This window comes from Marmota flaviventris, chromosome 2 (assembly GCF_047511675.1).
Source record: "Marmota flaviventris isolate mMarFla1 chromosome 2, mMarFla1.hap1, whole genome shotgun sequence".
In the NCBI taxonomy this organism is placed as follows: Eukaryota; Metazoa; Chordata; class Mammalia; order Rodentia; family Sciuridae; genus Marmota; species Marmota flaviventris.
The window spans coordinates 143,113,821-143,133,619 of NC_092499.1; the positions used below are offsets into that span (position 1 = coordinate 143,113,821).

Genomic DNA, 19,799 nt, shown 5'->3' on the forward strand with positions numbered 1-19,799 from the left:
CAGCTCAGATATTCTTTGAAACATATGATTAGTGTTTAACGAAGTGAAACAGTAAATACATGAATGAGAACTTATCTGTATTTGAGTGTTATTTTTCTTCTCTGTTCTTTTTTATACCTTTAAGATACAAAATTACAAAATAGAGTTGATTTGTTATAGATAAAGTTAATATTGTTTGAGTAGAGATACATTCCTGAAAATAGTCATGTTCTTAGAATTTGTTTCCTGACCTTTTCAAATGGTGAGGTTATATAACTTACAAAGAAGAAGTAAATTCAAAGGATATTTTAGGGTTGCAGAAATGAGAATATTTTGCTAGCAAATTTGATATTGGGTGTCATGAATTTAGAACACAGTGGCAGATTTGTTTTTGCTCAGCAGATCTTTCCTTCATAATAGCTAACTTTTAAAAAAGCATGTGCAAGGCCTTGTGTGGGTTTTATGTATATTACCTGTAACCTTTGTGATAGTCTTTCCAACTGACTCAAGAAACATTAACCCAGAGTAGACTTGTTCTTAGACCAGCTAGAATATGGCAGAATTGGAGATGGGACACAGATGTATCTGGTCCCAGAGCTTTCGTCTTTTACTACTATATGTAAACTTGTTTTGGGGGAGATCCCTTACAGTAAGAGCAAGCCATTAGGAATCCTCACACATTTTAGATGTGTGTTATAATCACATAATCATGCTTTCAAATTTATATTTATTAAATAATTTCATTAAAATTGCCTAACTTACAAACCCTAGCAGATTTCATTGGGTTGATTTTGACTAAAAATATAGTAGTTGTTAGCTTTGTTAATTTATTTGTTAACTATTAAAAGAGAAAAAGAACATTGTGCAAAACAGCTTTAAACACTGTTTCTAAGGATGAAGGTAAACAAAGAAAGTGAACTGAAAGATTGATGAGTTAGTGAAGTGTTCTTTAATCTTTTTTCCTGTTTGGTGGTGATCTTCCTGCAAGCACTTATTGTCCAGATTGCTGGTTTCCAACTTGACAAACTGCAGGAACTTTATCTTTAGTCATTGTGTTTGCTGAATGGTCATACTTCTTTTTTTTTTTTTTTTTTCTTTTTAAATTTTTTATTGTGGGTTGTTCAAAACATTACAAATTTCTTGACATATCATATTCCACACTTTGATTCAAGTGGGTTATGAACTCCCACCTTCACCCCATACACAGATTGCAGAATCACATCAGTTACACATCCATTGATTTACAAATTGCCATACTAGTGTCTGTTGTGCTCCGCTGCCTTTCCCATCCTCCACCCTCCCCCCTCCCCACCTCTCCCCTCCCCTCCCCTCCTCTCTCTCTACCCCCTCCACTGTATAACCCTGAGGGTCTCCTTCCATTACCATGCAATTTCCCTTCTCTCTCCCTTTCCCTCCCACCTCTCATCCCTGTTAAATGTTAATCTTCTTCTCCTGCTCTTCGTCCCTACTCTGTTCTTAGTTACTCTCCTTATATCAAAGAAGACATTTGGCATTTGTTTTTTAGGGATTGGCTAGCTTCACTTAGCATAATCTGCTCTAATGCCATCCATTTCCCTGTAAATTCTATGATTTTGTCATTTTTAAATGCAGAGTAATACTCCATTGTGTATAAATGCCACATTTTTTTTATCCATTCGTCTATTGAAGGGCATCTAGGTTGGTTCCACAGTCTTGCTATTGTGAACTGTGCTGCTATGAACATCGATGTAGCAGTGTCCCTGTAGCATGCTCTTTTTAGGTCTTTAGGGAATAGACCAAGAAGGGGAATAGCTGGGTCAAATGGTGGCTCCATTCCCAGCTTTCCAAGAAATCTCCATACTGCTTTCCAAATTGGCTGCACCAATCTGCAGTCCCGAATGGTCATACTTCTATGCAGATATGTTAGTTTTTGTGTTCCTTTACATTGACATTATTTTCTATTCATGATAAATTATATTTTCATCCTGTAAGCCTCCTTTTTCTTTTTCTTGGGGTACACATATCTATTTTATGATGAAATGAAATTTTTATAGAGCTAGAAGTTAGAATTTGTTTTACTTCTTAAAGTATTGCCCTACACAAAGAATAACTAAATGGCTTTTCTTTTAAAAAATTTTAGGGATCTGGGAACTCTATTGCTAATGAATTAAATGAATTTTCTTTGGCAAATATGTCTTAGTCAGTTTATTTAAATTCTGACAATAAAGTTTTTACTGCTTAGTGATCCATGTTTTAATTTTCTTACTGTTTATACTTTGGTTTCTTAATTCAGAATATATTGGCTATTTACTAAATTCTGATCAGATTTGTTTTTTTATTTGACATGTTTCTATTGCATCTGTCATATGACTTGTATGATTTAAAAAGGTAGAAGCAGAAATTGTGTCTTAATTGCCATTTTCTCTTATAGATACGGGAATATGAATGGATTCATTCTCAAACCAAAAGGCTCAAGTTCAATGCACTTATAACAACATATGAGATCCTTTTAAAAGATAAGGTGTGTAATTGATACTTAAGAGGCTAAATCTTGTTTAGTTTGACTTGTCCAAATACTAGTGCCTTTAAACTCCCATTTGTCATGTTATTTTTTGTGCTGCCAAATGAAAAAAACTTTCTCAAAGAATATTAAGGTTATGAATAGAAAGCAGAACCTTTAAGTTGAAGGGGAATTTAGGTTGCTATTTTGAGCATTTCCCATCATATCATTGTTGGAAGTATTTTTCTAGAAATGTCTGAGAAAAATTAAGCTCTTAAAATATCTCCTGTCTATATTACTGAGAGGTTTATATGTTAATAGTAAGTACAAATAAATTCAATCCGGTGACTTCTGTGCTTCAAAATTGGGAAGGTAATTAATTAGGCAAGAAAACAATCTTAATTAAAAAAATGCAAAATCATGGTTTTTATTTTATTTTTGCTCAGCATACCAATTTTTTTTTTTTTTTTTGGGTGAGGGGGGACATGCAGTAATAGTACCTGCTGTAAGAGATCCACTTTTACTTTTTAGCTGATATACTCTTTTGATTAGATACCAATCTGGAAACTAAGAGAATAAATGGAAGAGGCCTAAATCAGTGAAGAATAAATGTGTCTGAGAGTCCTATTTTATATTAAGACTGAAGAATAAATGTGTCTAGGTACACCTTTGTGATGGTATTTGTACAGAGATGATTAACACTTTGAAAGCACTTTTGGGTTCCTTTCTGACTTGGTGGCTCGTTGTGTTTTGTTTCTACTTTAGACTGTGCTGGGCAGTATTAACTGGGCCTTTCTGGGAGTGGATGAAGCCCATCGGTTGAAGAATGATGACTCTTTATTATATAAAACTCTGATTGATTTCAAGTCCAACCATAGGCTCCTGATTACGGGAACCCCTCTTCAGAATTCCCTCAAGGAGCTCTGGTCCTTGCTGCACTTTATTATGCCGGAGAAGTAAGCTCCTTGCTGTGTATTTCAAAAGATGCTAGAATGTCTGAAATGCCAATGCTTTTTAACATTCTTGATAGGCCTTAGGGGTATAGTTTTGGGGAAAGCAAAGCATTAAACTGAGGCAGGAGTTTTTATTATAAAAATCTTTATAAGTGATAGAAGCCTGAAGCATGGTGGTGCATGCCTGTAATCTCAGGGATTGAGGCTGAGGCAGGAGAATTGCAAGTTCAAGTCCAGCCTCTGTAACTTAGACCCTGTTGCTAAAATAAGTAGATAAAAAAGTAAACAAGTAATCAATCAATCAATCAATCAGACTGGGAATGTAGCTCATTGGTAGAGTGCCTCTGGATTCAATCCCAACCCTGCCCAAAAGCAGTAGAGGACATAGAAATTAGCTTGTCAAAGAAGAAAGCATATTATCTACTAAAAGGTCAAATTAAAGCATTTGGGAAATAATTGTTAGACAGGAAACAATCAGACCTTCTTAATATTGTTATAAGATAGTAGAATAGAAATCAAGTATATAATGTACAGAATCTGACAAGCATTACAACAGATTTTGAATTTAAATCTTTTTATTTTTCTTGTGGTACTGGGGATTGAATCCAGGGCCTTGCTTATGCAAAGCAAGCAGTCTACCACTGAGCTTCATCCCCAGGCCTTTTAATCTTTTTATTCTGAACGTGTTTTAAGTTTCCCAGACTGGCCTCCAGCTTATGTTCCTTCTATGTCAGGCTCCTGTGTAGCTGAAATTACAGGTGTACACTTTCATTCCTGCTTAAATCTAAATCATTGATAATAGACATAAGCTTTAGGTCATATTCAGTTATTAACTTATTAAAGAATTGTGGAATGTCCCTATTGGAAAATTTTTTATAGGAGAGGTATGCACATTTCATAAAACTTAACTAATGGTGGTATTAAGTGATACTTAGAATGAAATCTAAACTTATTACTCTAATTTTGGAGACTTCTACTCAATTTGGCCACGTGATAGTACTCTGACTCATAATACTTGTTCCATTCCTCATTATGCTTCAGCTAGTATAGCCATCTTCTGTCTCTTAAACATGCCAAGCCATTATTCTTTTGTCTTGTCTGGAGTGATGTTTTTCCTTTACATGCAGCCACCTTAATATTTTTGCCTCATTTTTTATAACTGCCTTCTTTCAGAGCTCTTCTTCAACTACCTGACTTCAAGTACCCTATAAGGCATCTTGTCTTCCCTATCCTGTTTTATTTTCTATATAGCATCTCTTTGTCTCATGTCATTAAAATATGCATGCAAAAATACTAGGGATCCTGTTTGCCTGTATTCATTGCTGGTGTAAACTGTCCAGAATAGTACCAGAAGGCAGTCAACAGTTAATACATGTGCTTTTGAAAAGTAAATGCTCCACATATATATTTTAACTCAGAAAAGATTTGAATGTCTACTGTGTGCCATACACTGAGCAAGGCATTTGAACTACCTAAGGAAAACCATCAAAATGGTCCCTTTTCCTACGTGTCATTCACTTTAATTTTAAATCAGAAATTTTATTGAGATATAGTTTTAATATCATATAGTGAGTATTGTGTTGTATTCAATATTTAGAGTTGTCTCTCAGCTTAATTGAGGTTTAGAGCATTCATAAAAGTTCCTTCTTTCCTAAGTTTATCTTACAGATAAACTTTTGTCTCTTAGAGATAAACCTTTTATTGAGGTTTCATGTATGTGGAATCCTATCATGTAGTCTTTCTTTCTTTCTCTCTTTTTCTCTCTTCCTTTTTTATTTAAACATGACAATAGACTGTATTTTGCATTATACATACGTGGAGTATAATTATCCATTCTTGTGGTTTTACATGGTGTGTAGTTATACTGGTCATGTATTTACTGTATGAACATAGGAAAGTTATGTCTGATTCATTCTACCCCTGTCTTTCCCATTCTTATTTTCCCCTGTCCAATTCGGTGAACCTCCACTCCACCCTACCTGCCTATTCTGAGTCAGCATCTGTATATCAGAGAGAATATTCAACCTTTTTTTTTTGGGTTGACTTATTTCATTTGACATGAGAGTCTCCAGTTCCATCCATTTACTGGAAAATGCTACTAATATGTAGTCTTTTTGTTTTTGGACTTCTGTCATTTGGCATGTCATTTTGAAATTCATTCATGTCCTAGTTTTTCTCTTTAATTGGGTAATAATTTTTCATCATAGGCATATTCAATCACCAGTTGGTGGGATATTTTGGATATTTTTTTCTTTGTGTGGACTTGTGTTTTTTCCCCCTTTGTTAGATACTTTTGAGTATCTAAATTGCTGGGTTGCTTGAAAAGTTTCCATTTAAACTTTTTATTTCTTAAACCTTTTTATTATTTTTATATGGTGCTGAGAATTGAACCCATGTGCCTCACATATGCTAGGCAAGCACTCTATCACTGAGCCACAACCCCAGCCCCTCCATTAACTTTTTAGAAGGTACCATGTTATTTTCCAGTGACCATACTATTCTAATTTCTACCAGATATGTTTGAATGTTTTAGTTTCTTTCTATTTTCACCAGTGCTTAGGTTATTTTCAGTCTTTTATTCTAGACATTCTGGTGGTTTTGCATCTTGTTGTTTTGACTTAAATTTCAAAATGACTAATAATGTTGGACATTTTGTTGTTGTTGTTAGCTATTCATGTATCTTTAGAGAAAAGTCTAATCAAATTGTTTGCTATTTCTAAAAAATTGGATTATTTTATTATGAATTAAAGTGTTTCTTTTAAAAATTCTGTATAACTTATCAATGCATGATTTGCATCTAAGACAGATTTGCCTGATGAAAGATCACAGTCTCTTTCTAGACATTTTAATTCTCATGTTATGTCCCATTTTGGGTTACTTTTTGTTTACAGTGTGAAGTTCTTTTTTTTTTTGCAGAGGAATCTGGAAAAATGTTCTAATATTGGTTGTTGTAAAGAATATTTTTTTCTCTATAAGTTTCTTTGTTTTTGTTGAAAATTAGTTGAGACTATAGTAATAATTTATTTCTGCTGTTTTATTAATACATATTTCTGCTCTTGGCAATATCATATTGATTAGTTTAGCTTTATGCTACTTCTTAAAATGGAGAAATATGAGTTTGAGTTTCACTTTTTTTTCCCCAAATTACTTTGGCACTCTAACTTTTTAGGATCTGTTTGTTAATAACTTGCTGGAATTTTAGTTTGCATTATGTTGAATCTTATATCAGTTGAGTAGAATTATTAATAATATTGAGTCTTCTAATCCATGATCACAGGAAGGGAAGCTTTTCTTAATTTACTTAGATCTTCTATAATTTTTCGTGATAGCATTTAGTACTTTTCAGTGTACAAGTCTTATGCTTTTGTTAAATTTATTCCTTCTTAATGTTGATTGCATTTTAGGTGTAATTGTTTTCTTAATGTTATCCTGATTCTATTTGAGGATAGAATTATAGTTAAAAGTTTGTATATTGATCTTGGATTTTTTAAACTTCGTAACTATTTCCATTAGGTTTTATTTATTTATTCATTTAGTCTTTGGTTATTTTTATGTGTTTTTTTCAGGATATCTTCATTGTTACACTTTTTCAATGTGGATGTTTCTTTTTTTTTTTTTGATACTGGGAATTGAACTTAATGGTGCTTTACCACTGAGCTACACCCCCAGTCTTTCTTACTTACTTAAAATCCGGGGGCGCTTAACCACTGGGTCACATCATTAGCCCCTTTTCTAAAAATTTTTGAGACAGGATCTCAGTAATTAGAGCCTCACTAAGATGGTAAGGCTGGCTTTGAACCTGAGATCCTCCTGCCTCAGCCTTCCAAGTCACTGGGATTAGAGGTGCATCACCATGGCCACTATTTGGGTGCTTTTTAAATCTTGTTTTACCTTAATGTACTGGCTAAAACCCTCCATTTTGAGTAGAATTGGTGTTTATCTGTAGCAGGAGGTTAGCTATAGATATTTTGCAGGTACCTTTTATCAGCTTGAGTAAGTATTCAGAGTTTTTGAGAATTTTGATACTGTATGTTGGGTTTTGTCAAATGCCCTTGTGTATGTGTTTGTCTACTGAGATACCAATGTGATCTAATTTTTTTCTCTATTGTTCCTATATGGCAGAATATGTTAGTTACTCTTCATACATTATACTGACTTTCTAGCATAAATCTGACTTGATATTTAATATGTGTTCCAGTATTCAGTGTATTAACACATTGGTAAAGATTTTATCTGATTTTGAATTGTGTATAGCTTTTTTTTTTTTTTTTTTTTTTTGGTGTGTTTGTGTGTAGGGGGGAGAGAGAGAGAAACAGACAAATGGACATACATACAGATAGAAATAAGAGAAAAGAGATCTTTTAGTATCAGGATCATAGAATGAATTGGAAGTGTTGCATTCTTCTCTCTTTTCTAAAGAGAGTTTTTTTAAGTTTGGTGTTATTCTTTAAATATTTGGTAGAATTTACCAGTTTAGCCATTTGGACTTCTTTGTGAGAAAATCTTTAATGACTTATTTTCTAGCTATATTCTTACTTATGTTTTCTGTATCTTCTTGATTCAATTTTTCTTTCTAGGAGTTTGATCTTTTTACTTAACTTCCTATTTTGTTGGCATATTTATAAATAAATATGTTTATGCCAACAAATAAAATTTGTTGGCATAAAGTTATAGTATTCTGTTACAATCCTTTTAATTTTTGAAGATCAGTGAGCAAAATTTTAAATTTTGTTAATTTCTGGAATTTCTTAGTAATTTTTAGCAGAAGATTGAATAATTTTGTTGATGTTTTCAAAGAACCAATCTTTGGCTTTGTTTATATTTTAAAAAATTATTATTTTTTTTCCTATTTCATCTGATTATTCCCTTCCTTTGCTTGTTTTTTTACTTTATTTTTTTCTCTTAAGGTGCAGCTTGATTATTGATTTAAGATCTTTTCCACAATTAGGTGTTTGAAAGTTTAAGTGTACCCTCTTCAGTGCTTTAGCTGCATCCCAAGAAATGTTATCCTGTTTTTAGTTTCTATTCAGTGTCATCTATTTGTGATTTAAAAAAATATATTTTTAGTTGTAAATGGACACAATACCTTTATTTACATATTTATGTGGTACTGAGACTCGAACCTAGTAACTCACATGTGCTATGCAAGTGGTCTACCACCAAGCCACAATCCCAGCCCTATTTGTGATTTCTTTGATGTATTTTTTTAGAAAGTTCTTTTTAAAAGATTGTTGTTTCCAAATATTTAGTTACGGACTTTCCAAATGACTTATAGTTAACTTTGTCTTTGGTCAGAGACAGTGCTTTAAATGAATTTATTATGACTTGTTATATGTTTTATGAATTTATATATGTTTATATATAAGAAACAAGTAAAACATAAAACACACACATACACTCATATGTTTATGTATTGTCTAATATGTTTTCTATCCTGGAGAATTCTGCACATCTACTTGAAAAGATAATGCACTTTACTTTTTTTGTGTTGAGTGTTTTATCCATTAAGTTAACTTTGTTAATAGCGTTATTCAGGTTTTTATCTTTCCTATCTGGTCACTGAGAGTGAAATGTTTAAACCACAGTTGTTGAATTGTTGATTTCTTTCCGTTGTCCTTCATGCATTTTGGCATTCTGTGTTAGGCATATGTATGTATGTATGTATGTGTGTATTGCATAAACATACACACACACACATATAAGTATGTACGTAGTGGTTATTGTGTCCTATATGTTGCATTTTTAGTATTATGAAATGTCCCGTGGTGTGTTTTTAAAAATATATTATTTTAATTTTATTTTTATGTTGTGCTGAGTATTGAACCCAGGGCTTACATGTGCTAAGCAGGTGCTCTACCACTGAGCCACAATCCCAGCCCCCATGTTACTTTTAGAAATATTTCTTATTCCTTAAGTCTTTTTTTTTTTTTTTTAAGTTGCTTGACATTTATTTATTTATACATGGTGCTGAGAATCGAACCCAGGGCCTCACACATTCCAGGCAAGTGTGCTACCGCTGAACCCCAGCCCCAACCCTCCTTAAGTCTATTTTATGATTTTTATTATAGCTTCTCAGAACTCTCCTGGTTAATACTATACCATTGTCCATCATTTAACTGTCAACCTATTTCTTTCTTTGAATCTAAATGTCTCTCTTGTTGATGACATATAGTTGGATCTACCCTTTTATCTAGACTAATAGTTTTTGCCTTTTGATTGGTTGTATCTATTTTTGTTATTTGTTTCCCATATGTCTTATATCTCTTTTGTTTTTGTTTCTTCTTTACTGCCTTTTGTTTCAGTTTTTTTTAAGGGTGCCATTTAATTAATACCTGTTTGGCAATATTTTCCATTTTAAAATTATTTTCTTATTGATTTCCCTAGGGATTATGCAACTGAATTTGTCAGTCTCCTTCAGGTTAATCCTGACTTAATTTTGTTAAAAATATAACATTTTTGTTCTACTACAATTCCAGTTTTACTCCTCATGTTATAAACCAAAGAATACAGTGATATTATCATTGTTTTCTACAGGTTTGTCTTTTAAGGAAACTTAAAAAGAATACATTTATATTATCTTTCATGTATTTTATCATTTCCAGTGATTTATTCCTGTCCATTAAGGTTGCCACTGAGACTTCCTTTAGTATTTCTTATAAGGTGGGCATGTTAGCAACAAATTTATTGTCCTTGCCTATTCTTTCTTGACTTTTTTTTTGGTGAAGACTTGTTTAAGACTCTTGAGAAGATAAGTAGAGAAACTTCACCATCTAGCTGTCCTGCCTTCACTACTACTGTTGATAGGATAAGCCTAAAGTGAACCCCACCCCCACCACAACCCAGAAATAGAATAGAAAGTGAATCTTCGCATGTTTTGGGCAGGATAATTTTTTTCATGGGGGTTGTCATTTGCATTGTATGATGTTAAGCAGTACCCCTGGCCTCTACACACTATATGCCAGTAGTAATTCCTCCTTGGTATAATGATAGCCAAAAACATCTCCAGACCTGGGGGTGGAGGGGGTACTGCCACCAGTTAAGAACTGCTATGGTTGAAGGGTTCCTGATGATGTCTTCCAGGCTGTCCTATCATATTGTGTCCTACCTACCCCTTCTTTTTTTCGGGGTGGGGGTTGCGTATACTAAGGATTGAAACCAGGGGCACTTAATCACTGAGCCACATCCCACATCCTTTTTATTTTTTTATTTTGAGACAGGATGTTGCTGAGTTATTTAGGACCTTGCTAAGTTGCTGAGGCAAGCTTTGAATTTCCAATCCTCTGCCTCAGTCTCAAGCTCAGCCTCTTGAGCTCTTCGGATTATAGGTGCACCCCACCATGCCTAGCGTGCACCACCATGCCTGGCCCTGCCCCTTTTTATCACTATTCTTTTGTCTGTCCTGTTTGCTCGTCACCTGGATGCTTTTTTTTCCTCCCTAGAGCTCTGAGAGTCAATAGTGGTCACACACTCTCTCTTTTTTTAAATATTTGTTTTAGCCATAGGTGGACACAATAACTTTTATTTTAATTTTATGTGGTGCTGAGGATCGAACCCAGTGACTCACACGTGCTAGGTGAGCGCTCTACCACTGAGCCACAACCCAGCCCAGTAGTCACTCTCTTGAAGATAGCCAGTTGCTTCAGTCTCTTTAAAAAAAAAACATTCTGGGGCTAGGGCTGTAGCTCAGTGGCAGAGTACTTGCCTGCCATGCATGAGGCACTGGGTTCAATCCTTAGCACCACATAAATAAATAAAATGAAACCATTTTGTCCCATCTACAACTACAAAAGAAAAATTTTAAAAAAATTTGCTATATATTCTTTAACAGGTACCCTATCCTTCACATGTAAATTTTTTAATAAAAGTTTGTTTTTATATAAGATGAAGGTTTAAAAAAATTGTACAAAGGATTAGAAATAGGAGAGTTTATCAATTTTTAGTTTTTAATCTTTCTAAAATGGTTAAGAAATTTTATGCGTATTAAACCAATTTTATCATTTTTTTATATTGATCTTTTTGATACATGATATATATTTAGGTCTCTTATTACTAATAAGAATATGATTTTTAGATTATAAAAATATGTCTTATACTATATAACTAATAAATGTTTGGAACAAGGCCAACTCCCTTTGAACTTCAGGCTCTAAGAGGAAAAAGTACTTTCTTCACCATACCATTAAGGCCGCCTACATAGTAGGAATCATGAGGCACAGTGGTAACATCCATGCTTGGTGTTTTTGTTTTTAAATATTTATTTTTTTTTTAGTTTTAGGTAGACACAATATCTTTACTTTTATATTTTTGTGGTGTTGAGGATTGAACCCAGTGCTTCATGCATACTAAGTGAGCACTGTACCACTGAGCCACAACCCCAGCACCCCATGCTTGCTTTTTAGGAGTAGAATGTGGTATGTAGTTTCTAGCAAGGAATACTAACTAGGGTTTGCTTTTGTATACCTGACTGTTGACGTGGATCATAAGGATTTGAGCTTCTTTTGTTGCGCATCCATCATATTCCACCCATTATTGGCTATGTTTTTTTTGGGGAAAAATCATATGTCCTGCTTTTGTAATTAAAGAGGAATTTTGAGTTGATTTTTCTGTTAGATATTTATTATCATTCAGGTAATATGTTCTAGAGTTTTGAGCTGAATCATTTATGAAGTAATGCATTGGAGTTAGGCATACAGTTATTTTTTTCCTATGGAATAGATCTTTGTTCTTTGAAAATTTTGTTCTTAAAACACTACAGTAATCAATTTTTAAAAAGTGTTCAAGGTCTTGATAATTAAAAAAAAATCATTTCTACTTTTGTGAGAGAAAAGTTAAGCACAGAAGTGGATAGCAGGGATGTCTCTAAAATAATCTCTAGATATGATATAGAGCCATGCATTCACAGTTATGATCTTTTGGAACATATGATAATTATCATTGCAAAGCAGCAAACTTTCTTAAAGTTTCTTTTTTCCCCCCCCCTTAAAGGTTCTGATAGTAAATAAGTTTTTGCTTATGGGCCATACAGTTTATGTCATAATTATTCATCTCTGTTGTTTAGAGGGAAAGCAACCATGGACATTTCACAAATTTATGGATGATATGTATATATCCTCAATATGTGTAGCTAAAAAAATTGTATCTCATAACAACTCCTTTACTACAATAAGAATACAGTAGCCATATAAAAATATTTGTTGCCTAAAATAGTAGGAAGTAAATCTTATATTGGTTATGCTTAATTTTTTAGACTACCATAATTAAAATAATCATTTAATGAAATTAGCTTTTTGAAATGATCTCCCAGGTATTTAGAAAATGACCTGATATAGTAACTATTCTACTGATTTTTAGTCATTTCGCACATTTTGTATGTGATGTATCATGTCCACCACTATGATATTCATTTTACATTAAATGTTCTTATTAGTTTTAAAAATAAAATAACATTGATATTAATAATTGAGTTTTATTAGTTTTAATTCCTCATTTATTTTATTTTGTTCTTGAAACATTTAACTTAGGTTTATACTCATGTTTGTCTAATAAGTGTTTTGGATTTATGCCACAAGAGAATATTTTGTTTACTTTCCTGAAGATATTTCAGGCTTTGCCAAATGTAGTTAAGGCTGATAATTGGTCTACCTAGCAGTACCTGATGAAGTGCTTGGCTATTTAAGAGTTCAGAAATGACAATGGACTATTGAGACTGTCATGTCGGTTGTCGTGTTGATGTGTGCTGTCTCTGACTTCTGTCCTCCCAGATGGCATATGCTTTTGAGTTCTATTTAATGTTGGTCACCTGGTTTGGGCTGTCTGACATTTGACTGGTCTCAGCAGAACAGTCCCACTGGTGTCATACAACAGGTGTTAGGACAGTGGTTCAGTTTCCAAGTCTAGCTTCAGTAAATGAACATTGTGCCTTTACCTGTGCACTTCAGTCTATATAGAACCAAGCTGATTTTTTTTCAAGAGCTTCAGTGGTTCTGTAGTGGAGAGATAAAGCACATAATCTTCATGAAATAAATTTCCCTCATTTTTTTTTGAAAGTAGTGATAATGTCCCATTCTGGATTTCTGCAACAGATCCTTTAGTAGATTAAGATTTATATATGAGAAACTTTTTATTTGTAGCATTTAGGTAGTATTATTATGAGTGCACTATCTGAATTCACTAATGAAATATGTCCCCAAGTTCTGTTAGTATTAAAGGTGGATTACTTACTGATCTTCATGTCTTTTCTATAATCTTGCTTATTATCATTATAATGCATTAACTTTTTAACCTGTATTGTGAAGATTATTGATAAAAGTTATGTAACTTTTACCTTTGAGCAGTAACTTACTATAATAGTATTGCCATTAATTGTTTTTTATCTCTGCATTTATTTCCCCAAGAAATTGTAGCTTATCAAAAGATAGTTGATGATTAATTGTTTTATGTAACATTTCATGAGAATAACTTATGTTTACTAACATTGTAAGTGAATGATCTACGACAATATTTTATAAACTCTTGATTGAATCTGAGGAATTAGAAATCTGCTATTATCCAGTGTAGACTGATAGAATCAAATCAGTTGATTTTCCTTTTCCTTTTAGTTTCTTTTTTTGTTCAAGAGATAGTTGATGGGTAGAATTTGTCTTTCTTTGTGGGAAAGATTCATTTTGTTTTAACAGTTTTTTTTTTCTTTTCCCATTTGATTTCTTGTAGAAGAAATTTTAGTTGTAAAAATTATCTTTTATCTTTCTATAAGTAAGTAAAAATATGATCATTATGTCCATAGGTTTGAATTCTGGGAAGATTTTGAAGAAGACCATGGAAAGGGAAGAGAAAATGGCTACCAGAGTCTTCATAAGGTGCTAGAGCCTTTCCTTCTCAGGAGAGTCAAAAAAGATGTGGAGAAATCCCTTCCTGCCAAAGTGGAACAGATTCTCAGAGTAGAGATGTCGGCCCTTCAGAAACAGTATTACAAGTAAGCAAGTTTTTTTTCTGGATTAGGCCATAAGTGATTGAGATCAGTACTGTGAAGCCATTAGATAGATATTTGACAAATAATTTGTGTTTTTTTAACCCCTGAAGCCACATTATAGATTAAGTTGAAATTTATATTTGGTCAGAAAAGAGGTATTCTTGCTTTTTTTGTCTGTGAGAATTTGCAGTTTTTATTATGTAAATGGTCTGAAGTATATGTTCATTCTTCATATTACCCCCCCTACCAATAGACACAAGTAAATATTTATTTGTAATTATTTCTTTTCTCTGTCACTTATTAAATTATTTATTAACCTTCTACAAAGTGCTTGGCTACTAGTTACAGGGAACATGAAAATAAATGGAATGTGTGCCTGCCAGAATCCTTGTTGTGACAGGGAACATAGACAAGAGACAAATATTTAGAGCACACCATTGTTCACCAATGGAGGTGTAAGTTGGGGCTTGTGAAGGTTCAGAAAAAGCTCTCACCATTTTGCTATAGGGTGAATATTTGATCATTCTAGCATTCCAAGTGACACAGGTAAGTTATATATTTGGTTTAGTCTATAATACCTTAAAACCAAAATAATGGATTTGGGACAGAGGTCAATATATAATGTGCTTGTAATAGGCTTTAAGATTTTAATTTTTAAAAATTATTATCTGACTTTTTTCTTTTTGTTTTGTTTTCTTTTTTTTTGGTGGTGGTTCTGGGGATTGAACCAAGGGCCTCCTAAATGCCAGGCAAATGCTCTACACTTGTGCTATATTCCCAGCCCCTCATTGTGATTTAAAAAAAAAAAAAAATCATTATTGTGGAACATTTCAAAGACTTGTAAGTAGAATAGTACAAACTCATGTACCCCATAATCCAGCTTTAAAAATTATTAACTCACTCCCAATATTAGTTTAGCTATCTTTTCTTGCACCTCCCCATCGTATTAAAATATATTCTACAAACATGCCATAAATGTTTCAGTGTATACCTCTAAAAGATAAGGACTTTTTTGTTGTTGTTGCTGATAGTTATTACAATACTGTAAGATAAATCAATAATTCCATAACAGGTATTTCCAGTAAATTTTACTTTTGCTGGTACACACACACACACACACACACACACACACTTGTTTGTCTTGGTATCTGCATTGCTGCATACATTATGATTGGTTTGTATATCTCTTACATTTATTTTAATTCTATTCTTCCCTTGTTTTATCAATTTTTGTGTGAAGAAGCTGACTGTTCTATAGATTTTTGTCATATCTGGATTTTGTCAATTTTAGCTTCATTGCATCATTAACATTTTCCTGTGAACTTGTGTGTTTTATACACTCATATATACATATAGAGGCTTGATTAGACTCAGATTCAGCATAACTCTTTCTTAGAATGCAAAGGTATATTCTTTCAAGGGAGGTTGTCTTTCTGCTTGTGATATCAGCAGAAGAGCGTTGCCGATATACATTAATTCACTTAGAGATTACAAAACAGTGTTATTCAGATTTTATCATGCTTTTCATTAAAGGTTGAATACATCTGTAAAAAAAAAAAAAAGTTCCCCATGTAAACTGAGGAAAAATTCAAAAGGCAGAGTAAATACTTTGGATTTTTGCCATTTTCAAAAGATAATAATTTGAGTTGGCTATCTGACTCAAATTGACATAGCACGAATACAGGCTTATTCCTATCTAAAATGCTTAGGACCAGAAGTGTTTCATATTTTAATTTTTTAATATTTTGCAATATATGTGTATACATAATGAGAAATCTTGAGAATGGGTCCTAAGTACAAAAATGAAATTCTTTTGTTTTACACTTATGCATACTGTTTACACGTAGCCTGAAGGTAATATTATATGCTATTTTCAGTGAGCTTGTATTTTAACTGTTTTGTCACAAGAAGTCAGGTGTGAAATTTTCCTTTTGTGGTGTCATAGTGGCATATAAAAATGTTTAGATTTTGGAGCATTTTGGATGTTTAATTAGTAATGCTCACCCTGTACTAGTTGCTAGCTTGGTCACTTCTGGAATGATAAAATGTTCTAGATTGATCATGTATATTTCCTCCCTTGGAACAAGATTTGGCCTTTTATCTAAGAAAATCTGCATACTGTTTTATGGGGCATGGTACTTGGATATCACAGACTGGGGTCTAGAGGTGTTGTTTACAGTGTGCTGGATACTTTTGTATTTAGTACTGGGGATTGAACCCAGGGGTGCTATACCCTAGCCCTTTTTTATTTTCATTTTGAGACAGGATCTCACTTAGTAGCCCAGGCTGGCCTTGAACTTAAAATCTTCATGATTCAGTCTCCTTAGTAGCTGGGATTATAGGCATGTGCTTCCACATCTGTGCTGGACAAGCATTTTCATTGATGAAAATTAGGAAGTTTGTTTTTGAAGATAAAACTACCATTACAAATTGTTTACAGTTAAAATACTACACTTGGCCGTCTATCTGTGGGCTTAGCATCTGGGGGTTCAATCGGCTATGAATCAAAATATTCAGGAAAAAATTCCATCTGTATTGAACATGTACAAACTTTCTTGTCATCACTAATTAAACAATGTGGTATAAGAACTAATTGTATAGTGCTTACATTATATTAGGTATTAAAAGTAATCTAGATATTATTTAAAGTATATAAGAGGATATGGATCAATTATATGCAAATACTACATTTTATATCAGAGACTTGAGCATCTGTAGATACCAAAGGCACTTATATTGTACTATAGAGGTTGTATTGGAGCGTATGGCTTCTATACCCATGCTAAAAACCCAGTTCTCAACTACACATCAACCCAGTGTATACTATCCATAACTGTGCCAGGACTACCACTTAAAATATGAATAATAAAAGTAGGTTTAAGTTTGTTTATTTTAAAATATATCTCATGAGAAATGGATTAGTGTTGAACACTTGAGATGGTTTTTCTTCTGTGTGTTTAGGCCACCAGTGGAATACATAGATTTACTTATTTTATTTTAGTTTTCATTTTCAGGGATCATATTGTTTTTTAATTATTTATATATAATGTTTGGAATTCCAAAGGCAAAGATACAAAATCTGGAATGTTCAAAGAAATCTACCTTCCATCCCTGTTCCCTCCATTCTGGTTTTTCTTTTTTCACATAATATTGTTATTTTAACATTTTAATGCGTATCTTTTTTTTTTAATGTCTTCATTTAAAAATACACCCATGTGCATTTTAACCTTTTAATTTCCTCCTTAGCTGTATGATAGCATACATGCATGTTTCTCTACCTTTTTTTTTCACTTGAAACACACTCTGTTGTAGATAATAAAGATACTTGTTTTCAGTTGCATAGTATTCCATTGTGGATCTGTAATATAGTATTTTTAGTCAGTTCCCTAGTGGTGTCATTTGAGTTGCTTTAAATACATCACTTGTATAAATAATGCTGCAGTGAAAATCTTGAGATAGATTTCTAAAAGTGTGGCTGAGAGACATGAAAGGAAATTTCACTACTCAGAAAAAGTATTTTCTTAAATATTTTTTTAGTTGTAGATGGACACAATATTTATTTATTTTTATGTGGTGCTGAGATTTCAAACCCAGTGCCTCACACATGCAAGGCAAGTTATCTACTACTGAGCTACAACCCCAGTCCCAAAGGAAAAGTATTTTAAATACTTGTGAGTTTGTGGTTACGAATTACACATGAGTATGCCTACATATGTGTATTTCTCCTCCCCTCATTCCCATTTTGAATGAGTCATACTTAAGTCATTTAGAATTTATTGTATAAAAAATACTTTTTTACAACAGGTATAATGGGTATATAGCTTCTAAACTTATGGTCTATCTTAATTTATTTAACCAGTGTCTTTTTGTTACATGACCTGTTTCTAGTTTCATATTGCAATAAAGCATTTCAGTGATAATCTGTTTTCTCTGTGTGTGTGTATGTGTGTGTGTGTGGGGGGGAGAGAGAGAGAGAGAGAGATCTCCTTTTATTATCCCTGTGTTCAGTGCGGTTGAAATACCAAGTAGAATAAGTAACATTTCAGTTGTGAGTGAAGATTTGAGAGATTGTAGTTCAGTGACTGGAGATGTAAGGTAAAAACCCCTCCCTGCTTTTTAAACTTCTCTTAGTCCTTTTTGGTTTTTTAATAATATCATGTATCTTCAGGTACCATAACACTCTGTTTTCCTTGAGTCTAATAGTATCATTATCATTTTGATTTACAGATGGATACTGACCAGGAATTATAAGGCTCTTGCCAAAGGAACAAGAGGCAGTACGTCTGGTTTTCTTAATATTGTGATGGAACTGAAAAAATGCTGCAACCATTGTTATCTAATTAAACCTCCTGAAGAAAATGAAAGGGAAAATGGACAGGAGATTCTTCTGGTATGTAGTTCCTATTGTTCACAATTACTTTCTCAAAAGAGTTTAGTTTCTATAGGTGCTTTTATAAATATATTCATTTTCTTCCTTGATAATATTTTCAAGGAAAGCATCAAAAGAAGCTTAAACACATGAGAAAAGTTAAATAAGTGGGGAAAGAAAAATCTAACAGAAAATCTAACATGTACCAGATTAAAAAGAACATTTCAGTAGTTATGTGTTTGAACATGATGATTAGAATGTGTTTTTAATCTTCAGTCCCTGATCAGGAGCAGTGGGAAACTGATTCTCTTAGACAAACTGTTGACAAGACTTCGAGAAAGGGGGAACAGAGTCCTTATCTTCTCTCAGATGGTGAGAATGTTGGATATCCTGGCTGAGTACCTGACTATTAAGCATTATCCTTTCCAGGTAAGGTAGTTTATTAGCTTTGTTGATGCAACCCCCGCACACACACACACACACACACACACACACACACACGGAGTACTTGGCTTATTAAGGTAGCAAACAAAAAATTTCCTGCTAAAACAAATTTAGTTTGAGGTCTCAGTTTTTACTTCATTGTCCAATTTAGATTAAATCTGTAATGTAAATGATGTGTGAATATCATTCTTTTTTGGGGGTGGAGAGGATCAGAGAAAGGGGAATTAGGCATGAGGAAAGTATCTTACATCTCCAAGTCTGTGCTAAAAGTAGGAAGGATGTGAGCACAATTTCAGAAGCCCAAATTCAAGAGAGATTGGGGGGTAGGTTGGGGTGGGAGAAAATGAAAGAGAAGCATTATACTTCACCCCAAATGAAGTAGACATTGGAGTGAGTTTGGAAACAAAGAACAACATGGGAAATTGAAACCTTACTGTATCCCAAAGCAAGTAGTGATGGTGTTCCCTCCGTGGAATTGTTAGTACAGATTTTCTTTTTCACTCTGTAATGTTCTATGGGAAAAGATTTTGTTCAGCATAATATTTTTAGGAGTATTCAGTGTATGAGAAGCTTATCTGTGACCTGTTTATAGACATGCAGATGTGT

General features: G+C 33.2%; 1 protein-coding gene across 2 annotated transcripts in view; it reads left to right on the top strand.

The window, feature by feature from the left end:
- Positions 1-19,799, top strand: part of Chd2 (chromodomain helicase DNA binding protein 2) — a 183,212-nt gene that overhangs the window by 48,255 nt on the left and 115,158 nt on the right. For both annotated transcript variants that reach the window (XM_071608653.1, XM_027956129.3), the window contains exons 15-19: positions 2,390-2,479; positions 3,224-3,414; positions 14,195-14,383; positions 18,608-18,770; positions 19,026-19,178. In XM_071608653.1, coding sequence (XP_071464754.1) covers positions 2,390-2,479; positions 3,224-3,414; positions 14,195-14,383; positions 18,608-18,770; positions 19,026-19,178 — 786 coding nt within the window. The remainder of the gene's footprint in view (positions 1-2,389; positions 2,480-3,223; positions 3,415-14,194; positions 14,384-18,607; positions 18,771-19,025; positions 19,179-19,799) is intronic.